General features: G+C 45.3%; 1 protein-coding gene across 22 annotated transcripts in view; it reads left to right on the top strand.

Moving 5' to 3' along the window:
• The window catches only part of LOC141735446 (CUGBP Elav-like family member 4), a 788,748-nt gene that overhangs the window by 665,539 nt on the left and 103,076 nt on the right, over positions 1-20,133 (top strand). For all 22 annotated transcript variants that reach the window (XR_012584735.1, XR_012584727.1, XR_012584729.1 and 19 more), the window contains 2 exons: positions 697-840; positions 12,674-12,821. Coding sequence is in view for 13 of the 22 variants with exons in the window: in XM_074568250.1 (XP_074424351.1) it covers positions 697-840; positions 12,674-12,821 (292 nt within the window). In the remaining 9 variants the exon portion in view is untranslated. The remainder of the gene's footprint in view (positions 1-696; positions 841-12,673; positions 12,822-20,133) is intronic.

Raw genomic sequence — 20,133 nt, forward strand, 5'->3', positions numbered from 1 at the left:
TAAAACTTGCCTAGAAAATTGTAATCTTAAATGTTCATGGAGAGGAAACTCAGGTCTATCAGGTACTATTTTTGCTCCCCTAATTTAAAAGTGCTGAAGAGATGCTGCTTGGTGATGAGATGTACACCCCACCCAGCATACTGAATCCTGTCTCCAAGGCTGGACAGGGATTTCTCACAGGACATGGGGGTTACGAGACGCAGCAGTGTGAAAGGGTGATCCAGCTGAAGGGGTCCGGCATGCACAGAGCTAACACATTCCATCAAAATAAATCAGTTCACAAATCCTACCACATTCATCCAGCAAAACCTTCTACATTTTGCTGCACTGAGTCCAGATCTTTGTCCTCTGATGAGGACAACCTACTGGGCCAGAAGATTTTCTATATGTTGAAAGACTAAGGCAACAACTTTTGCAGAGAGTACATTACTGACAGCCTGGAAGTTTGAATTTTGGAGGAAACTAGGAACTGGGCTGCTGGCTTCAGTTGTTCACCCTCCAGGGTCCTTTTCTTCCTTCCTGATGCTCTCAGCCTCTTGCAAAGGTCCAACTCAAAAGGCCTGAGAGGTTGCATGGGAAAAATCAACATCAGCTGGATCCCACACTATGAAATCTGTGTTAGTTATATGGATTGCATGAGCCAGTGTGTACCTGGCTAATTCACTTTTGTGTCTCCTTTTGTCTCCTGTTCTGCAGGGAGCATCTTCAAGCCTGGTGGTGAAGTTTGCAGATACAGATAAGGAGCGTACAATGAGACGCATGCAGCAAATGGCAGGACAAATGGGCATGTTCAGCCCCATGGCCATCCAGTTTGGAGCGTATGGCACCTATGCACAGGCAGTAAGTATAGACACTGGCTCTATGCATGTTCACTGGAACAGGGGTGGCCCCTAGAATGGCACAAAGCACACGTGAGCAGAACGACTGAACAGAGGCGGAACCAGTGATTTCTCCATAACACTGCTTAAACAATGGGAGCAAACTCAGCCATGCCACCTGGGGTAGGAGAGGACATCTCCTTCAGAGATGCAATACCTGCTTCTAGCAGTAACAAATCTGTGGTCATGTGTGTATCCATGCAAGACATTTCCTATGGGTTCTAAGCCATTGCTGTCAAATCCAAACACAACTAGCATTAGAGTTTTGGACAAAATTGGCCCTGAATTCAGTTCATGTTAGTTCTCTGTCCCGTGTCAGCACCATCTATCACTATAAAAGGTTTGTAAGGGCACAAATACCTTTCTGGCCCTCCTCTGCTAGAGGCCACACAGACTGGGTTGAATGGGGGAGATGACTTTCTGCTCCATTTGGCCAGGCCCCTGCTGCCCCATGCATCATTGGGGGTGTCTTTGGAGTGGTCGCTGGATAAAATGGCAGCTTTTGACAGAAATGCTTTTAGGTTCATGAAAGCATGCTCGATAATACTAAAATGGATGAGCAGACATATGAAGACATACAATCCTGGCTCCCCAAAACAGTATGATTTAAGTACACTGGGAAAACACATAGAATCATAGAATCATAGGGTTGGAAGGGACCTACATCTGCTATTTAAAGCAGTGTTGCACTTCAGTTATCCTACTTACATATCTAACTTGGACACTGGGCCCCTGAGAAAATGTGACTGTGCAGGGAGCTGGGCTCCTGATGAAGCCCTGAAATGGATGCCTCTGGCATAACTACCTTTCCTTAGACTACAATTAACAAGGACCTGCAAGACAACATCAGGTTCAGGTAACTCAGTCTCTGCCAGATATTTCAGAGGAAAATAGAGGTGATCCCTGCAACAGGCAGACACATACTGCCAGGTGACTTTGGCTGCCTTCTCTGGAGCAGATGAAAAAGGAACATTTGCAGGCAGTGACAATGCATCTAAGTACTTCATCCATTTGGTGGTAAAATGTGGTCCTCTTGTACTCTGTGCTGGATTTGTGTGCAGGAAGGAAGTACCATTAATCCCATTTTCCAGGGTAATATCTTCTGAATGAGAGAGACCAAATGACTTGCCTTAAGTAATACAGGACCAACTCAGGAATCACATTCCAGTGTATCCATACTCCCTCCAGCACACTGACCACAAGGCTCTACTTTCTTCCCTGCCTATTTCCTTCTCATACGTTGGCACCATGGACTTCCCATCACATCCATGTGAATTTTTTTTAACTTGAGGGCCTAGAAATTTCTGTCCTCCACTGAGTGTCATGTGCCTCACTGGACACTTGGTACAACCTAGTGTGCCCTTTGCATGGGTCATGTAAAGTCAATATGTACCCCCTGGTGCTATATTGAACTTTTTTTATTCCCTTCCTGCTAGACAAATTCCATTTTTCCTTCAATTTTTCCCTATTCATTTTTATTCCAAATCAAAGAGAATCTTTTCCTCTTCCTCTGTCCCCTTCTCCCCTCCTCACGCAACAGAAGAGCTGTCCCCTCCCTAGCCTGGCTGTGTTTAACTGTCCTCCCGGCTGGGGAAGGCTGCAGGAAGGGGAAAAGAGACAGTAAATCACAGCTGAGCTCAGGCCAATGGCCAACAGCCTGACAGGTGGATGCAGCATCTATGACCCATGTACTAGAGGAATTAACAGGGGACAACCTATGGGCAGCTGGAGCCAAACATCTGCAGAGGTTGTCATGTAGGAGATGTGATTCCAGAGTTATGCTACAGGCATTGATCAGGCAGCTGGAGAGGTGGTAAAGACACCACTGTCCTGATGCTCTGGACTGAAAACTCTTCTTGCATCATTTTTAATCTAGATTAATTTTTCTAATTGCCATGATAATAGAGTCATCCCAGGTTTATACTAATACAAAAGAGGATGAGGTCTGCACCTTTACATCACAAAAGTTCCCTCCGTCTATTTCTCACCAGATAATACAGGATATTGTGAGGGTAGGTGCTTGAGTGAGGATTTATCTCTGAAGAAAGAGTGAAAACAATTCCTGGGTCTGCTCCCGCTCCACTTGAAACTAATGAATATTTTTCCTATTGATTTCTGTGAAAGCAGAATTGGAGCCATCCTCCTTTTTTTTCTGTTAAATATGATAATAAGGGGGAAAGAATAAGTTTTAGATCTTGACCCATTGGATATGACAAGCTGGTGACACCAATCACCCTGGAGACTTCAGAGCTGTCTAAACGATGGGATCACATTTCCATGTGGCGCCTGTACACCCGGAGTGTGCTCAGATGCTGTCTCTCAATCAGCCTCCCTATCTGTGTCTCTTCCTATCTGCTTCATCTCACAGTCTCACACAAAAGGGAAGGAAGGGAGCGTTGAGGCTCTGTGACATTCCCTTGGTCCTGATTAATTCACCTTGGAGTGCTGGCTCTTAGATATCATGGTGATTGGCACCTTGCAAATGCCAGCGTGAGATGGAGAGATCAATAGGGGGAGAGAGAAAGGGGGAGCAGTTTTATTCAGCCCAAACTGAAGTTGAAGAGCTAAGTCAAGTCAAGAGCAGGACAGCAGTGACAGCTGATGGTACTGCCACCAGCAATTCACATGACCTTGGGTGAACTGTGTGACCTTGGGTGAACTGTTTGACCCCCTGGTCTCATTTCCCATGTACAAATAAAGCTGATGCTCAGACTTATTTATTTTCCCTTCTCCCTCAGGGATACATCTCTCTGGTGCTTTCTCTCCATGGGTTTTCACACAGGAGTATGATGGTAACACAAGCTGAAGAATTGCCTCAGTGGTTAGTAGTAAGGCCAGGACTAGCATGAGACACTAAGCTCTCTGATTTGTACTCGTAACCTGTCCTCCCAACTATCTCACTGCAGTCTTGACTGATGTCTCCATATAAGAGTTCCCAAGCAATCCCATGAGAGCTGGTTAATCAATAGTTTCTAACGGTCCATCCCCATGGAGGAGGTTGCCAAGTCCCCTAGGCAGTGGTTTCTTGCCGAATCTCCCACAAAGAGGCAGCATGCACGTCACTGGGCCTGCATTAGCTCCTGCAAAAAGGTCTCCATGCATCAAGGTGGCCAGTGCAGCAGAAACCCACACGATGCAGCTGTTTGAGAAATTAGTGGGCAGACGTGGATTTGCAAACCCAGCTGCACCACTGAGGAGAGGTGGCGAGGGTCTCAGTCCATCAGTGTTTGACTGATAGTTGTTAGTGTTGCCAACAAGACTGCTTGTGGCCCCAGCTTCTCTTTAAGTTACCTCCTTTGCAGCTCATCAAACGGCCATGTCACAGCTCACTCCCTGCTGCTGCTTGCTGCCAAGCCACTCAACCTCAGCTTAAGCAACTTTAACCTTGATAACAGCGACAGCCTCTCTCGGCTAAGCAACTAGTCCTTGGGTTCAGCAGACAGAGATTAAAAAAATCAGGAAGCAAAGGGGGTTCTCCTCTCTATGTGGTTTTTGTCTCCCCTCCTCATGTGCCACCTGCAAGCAGACCAGACAAAGCTTGGCACTAACTCTGAGTGCTGTTTCAGTGACACAGAAAGTCACATCAGACCCACCTCACCTCTTTTCTATGCAGCTCAAGGCAAGTCAGGTTTCATGGCTCCCTAAAGCTCCCAGTGCCCCTATACTAATTTGTTTCAGGGTTTTTTTGATTGTTTTAGGTTTTTTCTTTTCAGCAATATCTTCCCATACTCATTTAACTTCCCCTTTTATGGGGCAAATATTTATTTTAGTTCACACATGTATAGGGCACCAGCCCTTTTTGTTGCCAGGTTACTGTAGATCTACATCAGCTGGGTATTGATAGTTGTTTCTGCAATCTCAGTTAAGGCCAGCTTGAGGTATAGATCTGAACTCAGCCTGGAGAGGAGACTGATGCTAGGTGGCACCACCTTTGATTTGCTGCCAGTCAAGAACAAACCTACAGGCACATACTCCAGCTCAGAGCAGCACAGCATGCCTTCTTAGTCCCTGGTAAGAGATGGGGTGGCCAAGTCCAAAATCATGAGCAGACTATGAATGGTGGTAGTATAGTCCTGGCCCAAATAAACAACAGTGGCAAAAGTTCCTGCAGGTCTTCTTTCTATGAAGAAAGTGGCAAATAGTTAGTGTCTGTTTCATGTCACTGCTGCCCCACCATGCAGAAAAGAAAACATGCACAGACCAAAAAGGGTTGGGAAGATGGGAAAATGCAGAAGAGCGAAGCAAGAACAAAGGAAGGAGCCTTGGAAAGTGACAGATACTGTATAAATTATTTAATTTTTAAATTATTTAAAATAAGATCAAAGTCATAAATCAAGTTTGTATAAAAAATGGGGTGGGAGTGTTAGCCAGGATCTCCTGTCTAAATTCCAGCCATGGGACTGATTGTATCCTGCAGCAGGGGACAAACATAGAGTTAGTGAGTAAAAACAGACAGATGGGGACAGGGGCAACATAGGCAATGGTAATATTTGCTCTCTGTCCTGGAGCAAGTCCTTTCCTGTCAGTAAATCCCAGCTCCCTTCACTCTGAAAAAGTACAAATGGCTGCAGCTCCTGAACTGCAGACAAAAGCTGCACCAAATGTGGGAACATCCAGCACTGCATAGCATTCAGTCATCATCATAAGTGGTCACCTTGGGAAGTTAGGGCAGCAGTGACTACCATGCTGACCATAAAAGCCTAGGTACCCCCCTCTGCCTCCCTGTCCCAGCTCCTGTGGAGATGAAAGGATATTTCTGCTAAATGATCTGAGGTAGTGCTGAAGGGAAGAATCAGTTCTTCCAATATTTATTCAATTCATACTGTGAAATTATTTTGGAAAAATACTTAAAAAAATTCATCTAGCCCTATGAAATCAGGGAAAATTTACTGAATATTGACCATCTTCTGCATATAATAGTTATTATATTTAAACGACCAAAATGGGACAGTATATTTGGCAAATACTACCTGTTATGCAAATCACTTGTTCTGATCTGTTCCAGAAGAGGAAGCTATTTTGAAGCCATAATATTTTCTAGCAGGGCTAATACCATATTTCTGATCATCAGCTCCCTGGTAATTCAGAAATAATGAACACTTAGATTTGGGCTCTATATACATATTTTTTTTTAGGTTTTGTTTTTTTCCCACAGTTCTCAGGAAGTTAGAAATCCAAACTATTGTGTATCAGACTTTGTAAAGACACTAAGACACATGAATCCAGGTGTTGCACATTTGTTTAGTTTTTTAAAAAATCTTAATTAAATTTAAATTTTATTTTCAAAGCATAAATTTCTGTTTCCAAGAAGACACTAAAAATGTCTGAAGGATCATTCTGATTTTTTTACAGAATATCTTGTTTGAAGGCTTGGGAGATATTTTTGGGTTTATTTCCCAATGGCCAGTTAGGTAAAACAGATGTGAATTTGTCAATTCTGTGATTTTACCAAATATGAGTCCTCTTACTGCTTGATTGATCACTTTACTTACCTCTTTCTATCACAAGAATACCATGAGGATTAATTAGCTAAGTGTTTGTATAGATCGTTAGAGGTGGGAAGCGTGGGATGTTATTACTTTTATTATTATTACTGAATGAAGAATATGAAAAGTCAAACAAAACATCATGTGGTTCAGAGACAAGGATAGAAAATAACACTGAAAAAAATTAGGTCATCAGATCGTTCAGAGTAAGCTTTCTCCAAGGGCATTGATCATGTTATTTCAAAAAGACTGCATCAGAAATAATTCTTCTCTCTCCTCTTCCCCTTCTTCAGTTTCACATGTATTTCTTTGTGGGGCTGGGGAAGGCATGCTGTAGCAGCCTTGTCCTATTGCTAGCAGGAGGTTTTGGCCTTGAGTAAGTCACTTCATCTCCCCGTGCACCTGTCCCTCTGGTAAGAAAAGGATAATATTTCCTTCTGTTGAGTGCAGTTGCATGACCCTGCTGTCTAACAGTCACTTGATGCCAAAGGCGGCCATCCTATTCCCAACCCCATCTCTGGCCACATGTCCTCACCCCATGCCACTAGACTGACAGTGTCCACACAGGGACCCACTTTTGGGAGGAAAATCAGGAGTAAGCGCTGTGGTTTTGTGCTGCACGGTTAACACTGCTGGTGTTGCTCCTGAGCTGGTGCTCAGCAGCTGTCCTGGTGCAAAGGTAGCAGCAAGACATGGAGAGGGAGTTGTGCATCAGCAAGCTCTTGCTTTGACACAGCTGTGTTGCAAAACTGCATCCTTTGCTGTTTTTTATCTTAATCTCCCATGCTAGGATAGGATGCATAAGCCTGTGGAGGCTATACTTGAGATAGCAAAAAGGTGTGTGAGATGAATCCTCCCATCTCTCTCTGTTGATCAGCTATCACTACCACCCCTCCCCATACTTTGAATGGCCTTACCAGTGCCTCTCCAACTGCCCCATCGGTTGTCAAGTCCTGGGATGGTGACTGCAGGCTCATAGTTCTTGAGGTGCTGCCCATGGACATGAACCAGTTTGGTAGCATCTCTTGGTCTCCTCAGAAAATAAATAGTTGAGCAATAATAAAGACCAGGTTGGAGGAAAGAGGGAACAAATCTATAAAATTGGATGGGAAAAAGCTCTAAATGCTGAGGCAAAGATCATGCCAAGGAAGTAAGAGAAGCAAAAGGAAATACGTCCTTTCAGCTGAGGAAGGGAAAAGCTCCTCTCCGTCCCCTTGGATTAGTCTGAGATAATTAGTCTGAGTCTCTGCCTTTCTGATTAGTGCTCTGTGGCCCCAACCCAGACAGGGAAAATCTGCATTTCAAATGGCATATTTTAAAGTACACAGTACCCAGGGGCCCTGTTGCTATTGATTTGTCTCTGGTAGGGTCACTGCCTCACTTTCTATGGCTTTATTAACTGGGACCATACACTGGGCCTCTTTCAAAGTAAAAGGAGAGTGGATGGGACACTTGTCTTCAGGGGGAGCTGGGGAAAGAATGGGGTGACTTTTATTTGAGCTCACTTGGAATGCTCCAGAGGTTTTATAAGGGAGACTGGTGACCTTTACAGGACTTCTTTTGTAAATTTCCCTGGAGCCACCCTTGGGGGAAGGAGGCAGGTCTATACTGTCAGCTTCTTTCAAGGTGACTGAGTTTCCATCCTCTCACCCCTGCAATGCCGCTGCAGTCGACCAGGCTGTGGCCATCAGCAGCTGGGAAGGACCCCCCCTCCCCTTCCCCTTTAACACTTACCCCTGAGCACCTCCAACCAGAGATGGAAGGGTATGAACAGGGAACATGATGGCAGAAGGGTGGCAGGAGTGTTGCCAAGGGCTGTGATGTCCAGATGTGGCTGAGACATGGTTGGGGTCCTCTCTCTAGCCAAGGAAGCGAAGCCAGTTAGCTGGGGTACATGGCTGTGTTCAGGTATGGGATCCTATACTCCTTCCAGCTCTGGAGGAGACCCTGGTTTACCCCATGGGCTGTCTCTGAAGGCTGCAGTGAGGTGTACATCCTCTGGGTTATGAGGTACAGGGCTTCAGCTCATTTCACCATGCCAGAGGGGTTTCCAGGTCTCCAGGACATCTTAGGTATCCCCAGAGCACTGAGCATAACAGAAATGGGGTGGCTGCTCCCTGAAGGATGCCTGCTGTAGTAGAAGCAACTGAACCTAGTTTCCCAAATCACAGGTTAGGGCCTTATTTTTACTGCATTAGCTTTTCAACCCCAAGCTAAATTTAACCTCTTTGCTCCTCAAGCTCCTAATTCAGTCTCTGTGGGAGTATGGCCAGTTTTAACCAACTGTTTCACTGAAACCCGCCAGGCTTTAGGCTGCAGGCCCTGCACCTTCAGCACTAACCAGCAGATTAGGATCATCTTGTTCTTCTCATAAGGAGAGAGAAAATACCTTCTTCTTTCTGAAGGTCTGTGACAGAAATGCATGAATGACATTACACTGCAAAAAGGAGCATGCATGTAGCCAAGGTATGTTCTACAAACATGCATCTTCCAGTGCAAATTTATAAGCCCTCTGAATACACAGGAAGACGCACATTCAGGTTACCTGATTTGAAAACCAGGAGGAGCACCTGTCATTATGGAGTTAACTCTGAACAGCTTAGAGCAGGAAAAAAAGTTGCATAAGCCATAAATGTCACAAGTGATTGCCTAGCTCCGTTAAGTGCAAAATGGAGATTGTCTTTGGAGTAGCACAATCATTTGTACTACCATTGGCAATGCGGCATCTTTTAGATAGAGCCCTGTTTCTCTTGCAGCACAGGTGAAACACAAATGAAAAAAGGATTAACACTTTTCTTTTAAATGGTTGGGAACCAAGGTCCAAAAATGTCTGCCAAGGGCTAAGTAAGGAGTGGGAATGATTTCATCTGACTCTGTTGTTATGTGCAGCTGAACTGATCACCTGGGGCTCCACATACAGTCAATAGGGAGAAACAAAGGTGCAATTAATCTGCCCAGAGGCATTCAGGTACAGAAGGGAGAGATGAATCTTGGTCTAGGCTTCTCTGCCTGTTATCACATAGACAGTAATAGGTGACCAGCTCAGAGGAAACCCCATCTGTATTTAGTTTACTGAGTCTGACAAAGGGAAATGCCAAAAACATAGTCCCCTGCCTGCCATAGAAGGTCTCTGGTACAAATACCAGGCCGTTATCTGACAGCCAGACTGACCATGGCACACACATGACCAGCCATATGTCACTCCATGTTTTGAGGTGGGTTTGTTCATGCAGCTCTGATCAGCTTTGGAGAAATACAGAGAAAAGTCAGCAAAGGCAAGACTGGGACTGTCCCCAGTCCTTGCAACTGTGTCCATCTCAGAGAGATGCTACTTTGATCAGCAGAGCTAGACATTTCCTATAGGCACAGATCTTGGCCGTCATTTCTGCAACCAGCCAGTTATATACTCAGCTGTCCCCAGGTGAAAACACCTGTCCTGGTTTGAGGTAAAACAGAACCAATTTTCTGTTTAGTAGTTTTTCTTTTTAGCTAAGCCTCTTCTAACTCTCTGAAACTCTGAAATTAACAACATATTGTGCAGAAACTGTTCACTCTCAGAGTGATAAGACCTACAGTTAATGCCAAGGAATGGTATGCAGAGGGGTTCTTGCTTATACTTACTGCTATAACATCCAAGGTCAGCTAATTTTGTTACTTGCCCTGTTGGAGGGTCAGAAGCAGAAAAGTGTAGAGGGGTTGCACCTGTGGGGAGGAGCAGACAGGACAGGTGACCCAAAACTGACCAACAGGGTATTCCATCCCATCTGCATCATGTTCAGTATAAAAGCTGAGGGATCAAAGGGTCAGCCTTCCTTCTTCAATGGCCAATGTTCGAGGAGGAGTCTGTCTGTTCATCTGCCTTTGATCCCAATCCATGCATTCCTGACTCCAGATCTGGAATCCAGCTCCCATCTGTTGCTAAGTCCAGTCTGGGACGTTCCCTGTGACGCCTGCCGGTGATGCGATCATCATCATCCTGGGAGCTGGATACAGTTTTGTATATATTGTATATATTTCATTATTTTTATTATTATTATTTTATTAATATTTTCATTTAAGTAGTTTAATTTTTTTCTAAACTCATAAATCTATCTCCCTCTCTCCTCTCCTTGGAGAGAGAGGTGGGGGAGAGCATCTGTCACTCGCTTCAGCGGCCAGTCCAGCCCAAACCACGACAGATTTATTGGCACCCCATGTTGGGCACCAATAAATCTGTCATTGGCCAATCTGGCCCAAACCGTGACAATACCCAGCACAGAAAATGAGATATGGGTCAGCACTCAGTGCTGGAGTCAATCCAGTGTTAAAGATGGATGGATTCTCCCTTCCTCATTCACTTCATTGGCATACTTACTAAAATCACCTGCTCAGTGCCTCCTCTGGAGAATAAACTCAAATGATGTCTAGAATCAAATGTCCTTAAAGGGGAATCAGCATTGATTGTCTAATCACTCTGTCAGTAATTACAAAGAACAGGATATCGCTAATTAAAATGTGGAAGTATCTTATGCAGGGTATAATAAAAAAGGGTAATTAACAATCTAAGGGAAAGCCACCACCTTGCCACCAATATGCATTAAGCTACGAAAAATAACAATACTCAACTCTAGTACAGCACTTTTCATCTGTAGATCTGAAGGTACTCCTATGTGGAGAGGCAGGTATCCTGTGTCCCATTTTATCACTGGAGAAACCAAGGCAAGTTTACACAACTTGTGCATGGTTATACAGCAGGTCAGGGGCAGTACATCCTTTGGTCTCTTTACAGATGGTGACAAGGGAAGTTTCAGCATTTGAATGAGTGCAGTGTTTTCAAGGATTTGTTTTAGTATGTATACGTATGAACAGCTAATTTAGCCAATATTTCAATATTAAACCAACAGTAGGGAACAGTCTGCTCCTTGCCATGACTTTTGAGGTCTGTTTAATCCTGAGAAGCGTGTCCTGTGTACTTAAACAACAGCATCAGTGGGTGATTTCCTGATGGGAGAGAGTGAAATCACAGAGAGCAGCAAAACAGAGATACTCCAATTCTGGAGACAGCAAAGACACGAGTCACTTCTAAAATCACTACAGAAAAACAGTTTCCTTCTCCACTATTATCATCAAGTCACGCATTACTGGAGGCTAGGGAATGAACAGAGTGGGGTTTCACTCTCTGCTCATCTTCTTTCCCCCACACTTTCTCTAAGCATCCAACACTGGTATCTAGTGGGGGTTGGACAGGGACTCAGACATACTCCTTCTGGCTCTTCATACAGCTCCAGGGAAGGGGACAAGAGGCAGCTTCATCCAAGCTTCCTTCTCCTTCACACCAGGAGCATTTTACAAGCCTACTGCAGCCATACTGTACATATGAACTGCAACAACTGTGTGCTAGGTTCAGAGTGTAAAATAATAATAGCAAAGTCTGGTTTTAATGTAAGAAGCATTTCCAGCATGCATAACCATTCATCACCCTTCTGCTCTGAAACTTTTACACCCAAATGCCTGAAAATATAGCCCGGGTTCCTCATTTCTGCCTTCTGTAGGTGCCCTAAAAGAAGCAGCATTTTGATCACTCTATGGAAGAAAAATAAAATTAAGGAAGTCATCCCAGATCAAAAACACAGGGAAGGGGTTTTCCCACTACACAGTAATAATCTTGCTAAAGTAGAGGAGTTCCCTTCTCTTGTATAGCTCTTTAAGGAGTCTATGCTTGGTTGTGTTAGAAATAGGTGCTGTAATCTGGTTAGAAGGTTTGGTCATGGTTTTGCTCAATGCCCACCGGAGGCCTCCCAGCAGCATAAGAAACTGATTTTTGTCACTGACAGATTAAAACAAATCAGGTTATCCCCAGAGAACTAGCTAAGCTTGCTACTCTGGAGAGGGGATCCCCTCTCCCCACCACTCCACATACATTGGTCTCCCATCAGCAGTCACCAGTGCTTTCACAGAGCTTTGCTATAAGCAACGTAAGCCATGAAACCTCTCCATTCAGGAACTTATAAAGTCTTTTCTCTGCCTTTCACATCAGGAAAGGGCCAGGTAGTCAGAGAACTGAGTACAACTCATGGGAGACCTCCACATTGGAGAACACATCATGGGGGTGGGGACCGTAAAGACCTCAAGATACAAAGATGCACTTTTCCTCCAGCCCCTATAGTGAGAAGGAAGACCAAGGCTGGGGGGTACCACAGGCATGGTGAGCTGACATCTCCAAACAGAGGGATACCTCACACTCTCACCAGGTCCCCATCCTGGTGCTGGTGCCATGGGCTGCCCTTCCGGCGACCGCGTGATATTTTTTCCCTGCTCTCTTTGTTCCAGCTGATGCAGCAGCAAGCCACAATAATGGTGTCCATGGCACAGGGTGGCTACCTGAACCCCATGGCAGCCTTTGCTGTGTCCCAGATGCAACAGATGGCAGCTCTGAACATGAATGGCCTGGCAGCCGCCCCCATGACACCAACCTCAGGTAAGGGGCCGAGGGGGTGGAGAGGGCAAAGGGCAGGAAAATCTGGCCACATCCCAGAGGAGACCTGGCAGGACATGTTAGTTGACAGGTTCAACCCCAGTGGGTGTTTACAGAAATGTTCGTCTTGCTGGTGAAGGCCACCAGGAGTGAGGATGAGAGTCAATCAGATCTTTTTGTGGTCTGGGAGAGCAGCAAAGGGGTAGAGAAAGGCTGTTACCATCTCTGCCAGGGCTGGGGCCAGCTGGGGGTCAGCTTCTGTATCATGAAATAGTTGTGAGGGCAAAGTCAAAGGGCTCGCCAGCAGTGGGCTGTTGGGGTAGCTGCTGTGCCCTATGCTGAGTGTCACTCACTGGTGGGTGAGGACAGCCAGAGGGTTGAGACCCACCAGAGCCAGGATATAATGGTCTTGCTGGAGAGGAGGAAGGGTGCTGGCAGGAAAGGCACTGGAAAGGGCTCTCAGCCATAACCCTTCCCTCTCAGCCTTAGCCCTTACACAACTTTCCTTTATCTCTGAGCACAAATGGCACAAAACATACCCCAGTGACCTACACTGGTTTATTGGTGGTGCATATAGATGTCCAAGGGGTCGGTGCTGGTGCTGTCACAGCCAGGCTGGTCCAAAGACAAACAAAATAAGGTTTGTAGTGAGATGCAATATCATTAACAAGATGAGCTATGTCTTTGGGACACATAAGCCTTTTCCCTACTGTGAAACAGGACAGGAGGTACTCAGGGAAGACCTCTGATGCTACCTGGAAATGCAAGTGTTTGGTGAGAAGGTTTCTGTCTGCTGGAGCAGAGACAGATAGTCAGTGACGGGCTGCCAGGATCTGTCCAGGCTGTGAGGTGTCACAAGAAGCCTGTGCTAGGAGCTGCAGTATATGATTCAGTGGGCAGAGAATTAAGCTGAGGTGGAAACAACACTGGCTTTCCTGGAGCTTGAATCAGAAGGAAATTATTTGGGCAGGAACAGGTCAAGGAACTGGCAGGGCTGGTAGTCATGGAGTGGCATGTGGCCTAACAGCGGGGAAGTAGGGCAGCAGGGAAAGTGGAGCCAAACGATGAAAGAATTGAGAATGTCGACAGCTTTACAATATACCACTGAGTCTGGTAGGGAAGCAGAGCACTCAAAGGTACATCTTCAGAGGACCATTTCTAAGGGAGAGGTTGAGATAAAAGCGTCCCTGGGGTGATGCAAGTTGTTCCTATGAGAGGCACTGGGGATGGGACTGTGTTCAGAAAGACGTGGCATACCAATGCCCTTGTGTGAACCTTGAAGCATTAAGCTGGCCTGGAGGGGACCAGCTTGACAAAGGTTTGGGGTGAGACATGGGAGGAGTGAGCTATGCCTGAGCCAGCTGTGGTGCAGGCAGCACTGGGTAGAGCAGGATATGGGACTCCAGCAAAGCAGAGCAGTAAGAGAAAAGGTGCAGCTACATTGCCGAACATGGAGAGGTCTGCACCAGCCCTGGAGCAGGAAAGGGCTGTCTGACAAAGCAGCCAGGAAAGATGCCTCATGGCTGAGTAACACTGGGTGGCAGGGAGATAAGGCACCACAGCAGTACAGGCTTGGGGGCCATTCCGTTCTGGGGTTCTTGGGGTTCTGTTAACCTGTCTGCCAAAGAAAACCTCCCCATTCATACACAGCTTAGCATCTCTTTGCAATCTGTAGCTGGGAACAATGTCAGCAGCTGCTGATCAGATACGTATCTTTTCCTTTGCTTGCATTAGAATATGAGGGAGAAAAAAAAGGAAAGACAGACAGATCTCATTCCACGCGAGCTTATCGAGAGCCAAGGTAAAGTGCTTGACTCAAAAATTTATACCACACATTTCGAAATATATGTTTACACAATGATAAATGTATAAACAAGTAGATGGAGCTACTGCAAATCCAAATGGAAAAGTAGCTTAATTATATGTGCACCCTTTAAAACTGCTGCTGGAAAGATTATCATATTTGCATTAGCTAGATTTGTTTTGTGTTGGTGGGAGCAGAGAGAGTCAAAGACTGCCTGGAATTCAAATGCTCTTGGGGCCTAGAAAGCTGAATCCAGGTAGTGTTTTGTGATGGCCTCACCACAAAAGAGCACAAGCTCTTTTGCATATAAATAAGTCTTGAGAATTAAAGAGTTTTGTGACACAAGTGCGTAAATAGCTGTACAACAGCCAAAGTCCATGCCTTCCATGATATCCAGCACATGAAAAATATCCCAGCCCTTCTTCAGTGTAAGCTCTGCTCCTCTTCTGATGTGCCCAGTGCCTTTTGGGGACTGTTAAACTCTTATTGTCAGAATACAGGAGAGGAAGGCTCATGTTTTTTACGTACTTTCCAGAGCACCCATGACTGGCCATTATTGAAAATAAGATGCTGGTTTAGATGATCCCTTGATCTCTTTCATGGTGGCAGGTTTTGCACTCTCCTTATGACATATTTTCAATCATGGAACCTATGCACTTTGGCATTATTGCAGATTTACCTTGAATGGATAGCTTCCTTCATGAAAAACCTCTGTAATGGGTTGTGGAAATGTCCATTGACCATTATTCCTTGGGTGAAATGTTTAGACTTTGAAATGATTCCTTGTATTACTACAACACTCACAAAGCTTGTGATAAGACATGTAGAAAATGTTTCACATAACATCTGAGCAAGCAGGTCTACAACACTAGCAGCAATTTCTGAGTAGCCAGGAGTTATCTGAAGCCTAATGTGAATTCTCCTGCTGGCTTTTGTTAGCATTCAGAAAGCCAACTGGAAAATGATCATTCAGTCATTGAAGTATATCTTTGTTCTGACTTAGAATAAAAATGAAACATTTCAAAGTTCTCTGAAAAACAGGCATTAGAAAAAGTGTTTGGAACATTGAAAAAAAAGTGTTTTGATCTTTCCTAAGCAAAAGAAATTTTGTGCTAGAAAAAGGACACTGGTAACCCAGAAGTCCTAGAGGCTTTGGAGGTATTGACTGAGTGCAGTGTCTCTGTGCTGGTATCTTTAGGCCTCCTAATCCAGCTGGTTTTCTGTTCATCCCATGTATAGGGGAGTGGGTTTCTTGGGACATGGCTATGAGTTCATTCAGGCTCACGAGTTCCCATGGGACCTGGGTGTAGGAATGTGTCTGAGAGAAAACGGTCATGTGAGCCAGCCTCCCTACTATGAGAGATTAGATTAAGAGCAAAACAGGTGGTAGAAGATGGAATTAGTACATGGGAAAAACGGGAACTGAGAAGGTAGAAAACATGTTGTGCTAATGACTAAGCAATTTACTATGTGAATTCTTGTAACCAATCTGATCTGTGAATGAACTGCATGGACAGCGCGTGAACAGAGACTGTAAGCCAATCATATAGCTGCCGCTAGCGTGTGCTCTTATTGCCTGTCTCTATATACTCTGTGAAAACTTGAATAAAGGGAGAATGATCATACTCATATTGAGACTCCATCGTTACTCCGGGTCCGTCTCCCACTCCGACATCTGGTAGCAGAGGATGGTTCAGTGCGACTGAGTTCTCCGAGACTGCGGTAAGCAGCTAGAGGAGGGGAGTGGGAAACTTCGGCTGGGAGACGTGCTGCTTGGGCGCATCAGCAGGAGCAGACAACGGCGTGAGGTCGCTCCTCACCTCCCAGGCGCAGCTATGGAAACAGAAGCTGCGGCCACGCTACTCGCTGGGATCCTCTCTAAGAGAGGGATTGAAACACCAGTGAAACAGTTGCTTAAACTGATTAAGCCGGGGCAGGAGATGGGGCAACAAGTAACAAAAGAAGAAGGGGCTATGTTAAGACTTCTCCTGCATATCCTCTCTAAGAGAGGGGTGAAATACGATGAGTGTATGCTCCGAAGGTTGTTAACCTGGTGCAGAGAGAACGGATTCGCACCAGAGCCCCAGACAGCTTTTAAACCAGAAATATGGGAGGCTGTTGGGAAAAAACTGTGGGAAGTGATAAGTAAAGGAGACAAAGAGGCATCACCGTTAGCGACGACATAGCGGTTGGTGTTATCGACCTTACAAGATATGAAGGCGGAGCGAGCCACGGCAGCTGGGGCTTTTGCAGCATTACAACCCACGGGAGGGGGATTGAACAGGCCAGGTCCAAAGGTCTGGGACAATCCCCTGCTGATCCCCTCTGCTCCACCTGAGGCCGATGGAGGAGGCAGAATGTCAGCAGAGAAGGACAGAGCCGGAGCTGTTTGCTCCTGCCATTGCCCGCCTCGCCCCCTCCCCTCCCCAGTCATCTCCCTGAGATAGAAGTGCTGGTTTTGTATGTCTGCTGTGTAAGTGTGTGTGGGCACCAGCTTATACCTGCTGATCAGCATGTGTGCCTACTGTTTGTTTTTTGTTGTGTGCAGTGTCGTTAGGTGACTCCCCTTGAGCAGGTGTTCTGCCCGGTGTGGTACTGTTCTCGTATGCAACTAGGGCTGACACTCCGTCAAGTGAAGAAGTTTGTATATACACAATGTTTAGACGTAAGGCGAGCACGCCCCAGGTAGATACACCAGGATGGGCTGTAGAACCGATGGAAGTCCTGAAATATTGGGGGAGTTTTCACCAGCCGACACGCTTACACTCTCGGGAACGGCTCGCCCGTGCAGGGCGTATGGCTGATTGTTTGTTGTTTGTCTATAAGATCATGGTTGATTGGGAAAAGGAGTTGAGCCAAAATCTATAGGATGCTCTGTAGGAAAATGAGAAACTTAAGGAAAAATGAGAAACTGAGCTCTTGTTGCAAAGGCAGACATTTATGTCAGTCGTAAGTGATGGAAAAAAAAAAAAGAAAAAAGAAAAAAAGAAAAAAAAGAAAAAAAGAAAAAACAGGAAAAAAGAGAAAAAAAGAAAAAAGAAGAAAAAAAGAAAAAAGAAAACAAACAGGAACAATTAGATGGGAAATGTGCCACGTTAGCACAAAAGTATGCCATACGCATTACGAGAAAGCATCAGAAAAAGAGAAATAGGACACCTGATTCAAAGCAGTACCATGGAGATATGGTTTTGGGTTTTTCCTATATGTGTCTATGTTATTGCATGCCTTGGTAGATTGCTCTGTGTTATACCCTGCAAGACTAAAATGAACCCCAGCAGAAGCGGTCTCTTGAGCAAGGGGGTGGAATATGGGAAAGCAATGGAAGATCGGCGAGGAGGATTGTAAATACACTCAAGGGACTCGCACCTGGGTGCTGGAAAACACATATATCACACCAATTGTTATTCAGTCTCGGGTGCTGGCAAGAAAAACATTTGGATGACATAAGCCTGTAATGGACTCACAGACACCTTATCTAGCTGCTTGAGAATCTTGGCCTGTTGTGGAAGAAGATCAAAGCACAGTACCAGCAAGAACAGGGAGTCCGCATGTGCTCTAGCTAACAAGGACTCTTTTGCTGCCAAGGATTCTTGATAACAAGGACTCTCTTGCTGCCAAGGATAAGTTTAGCAATGCTACTAGTACAGCTATTTCCAAGTTATTGCTAGATGTAGATAGTATTCGATATGCGATGTTGCAAAACAGAACTGCTACTGATTTTTTGCTTTCAGCTCACAGACATGGTTGTCAAGATTTTAAAGGACTGTACTGTATGAATCTAAGTGACCACTCCAAATCCATCCATGCCCAGCTGCAGGAACTGCACTGACCAAACCAGCAACTTGTGGAGACCACTGGGTGAAATCTCTTTGCTGGATGGACTTGGGGGTGGGGTTGGTTGAAGCAAATTATACTCATTGCCTGTGTGGAAGGAATTTGTCTGTTATGTTTAGTATGCTGTTTGCCGTGTTTAATAAGCATTATACGATCAGTTGTAGATGCCGCTTTGCATCGTACCCTTGTACGAGTTGTAGAATATGTTGCTCTAAAAACTATGTGTGTATCCATGAGAACCTGACCTTCACAGAAGAAGATAACAAGAAGGGATTACAACAATGTAGTCACGTATCAGACAGCCGCTGTTAGCAAAGCTGGATCATGAGTTTGGTGAGACTCGCTGCATACGCTGGCCACGCATGCAGCGACTCTAACCTGTACTTTTCTACTCAATCCAGTGCAGGAGAGTCTGGTGGGACTCGCTGCATGCACTGGCCATGGATGCAGCGACTCTAGCCTGTACTTCTCCACTCAATCCAGTGCAGGATATAGGGGGGCTGTCTCGGGTCAGGGAGGGGGAGAGAGACATGAGCGAGGGGGAGAGAGACATGGGCGCACTTTGAAGATACAGGGGATGCCCTGAAGCACTGTGTCTGCCCCTGCCCCACCCCCCCCATAAGTTCTATGTTCATTAACCCCAACAGCTCAGAAGGCATTACAGCATGTTGCAAGATAAGATATAGTCTACTACTGCTGCAAGACGCACTGAACACCTTCCTACAAGAATTTCAACTTTATGCCCTGATAGGACAGTGGGATGATGCATTTGCAAAGAGCCTGACTGCATTAGAGTGGATATTTATTGCCTTAGCAGGGTTCTTTTTGATTTTGTTTTTAATTGTGTTTAGTATATAACCTGCTAAGAGCGTCACAACGAGTAGAAACACAAGTCATGGGGACCTTGTTAATAAATGGTCTGGTGTAAAACAAAAAAGGGGGAGATGTGGCAGATCTACGAGCAGAGGCCTGCGTAACGGCCAAAGACACAGTGAGCAGAGCACACAGGAAACACAGAGCCAAGAGAACAGTTCATACCTTCACTCCATCCTGTGACGACCATATAACATTTTCGAATCTCGGACAAAGCATAGGGCTAAGTATTCTTCCTTCGCTAGGAACAGCAGCGGCATTAAATATGTTGAATAAGATAGGGTGTTGGGCAAGTAAACAGATAAACCTTACAACTGAAATCATATCTACCTTGCTTACTGATGCTGATAGCATTCGGCATGCTACGTTACAAAATCGAGCGGCTATTGATTTTTTGCTGTTAGCTCAGGGTCATGGATGTGAAGATTTTGAAGGTATGTGTTGTATGAACCTTTCCGACCACTCATCATCCATTCATAAGCAGTTACGGGAGCTGAAGGATAACACGTCCAAATTAAAAGTGGTCAAAAATGGTTTCGATGATTGGTTAAGCTCATGGGGTATAACGGGATGGTTCTCAGACTTCCTAAAGCAAGGGCTCATGCTATTCTTGGTTATATTATTATTGATTATGGTAGCCTCGTGTGTTCTCTGCAAAGTGACTGACATGATAGAAAATGCCATGCATAAGGTCTGGCTGGCTCAAGAAGAAAAAGGGGGTATTGTAGGAATGTGTCTGAGAGAAAATGGTCATGTGAGCCAGCCTCCCTACTATGAGAGATTAGATTAAGGGCAAAACAGGTG

Source organism: Larus michahellis, chromosome W (assembly GCF_964199755.1).
Source record: "Larus michahellis chromosome W, bLarMic1.1, whole genome shotgun sequence".
Classification (NCBI taxonomy): domain Eukaryota; kingdom Metazoa; phylum Chordata; class Aves; order Charadriiformes; family Laridae; genus Larus; species Larus michahellis.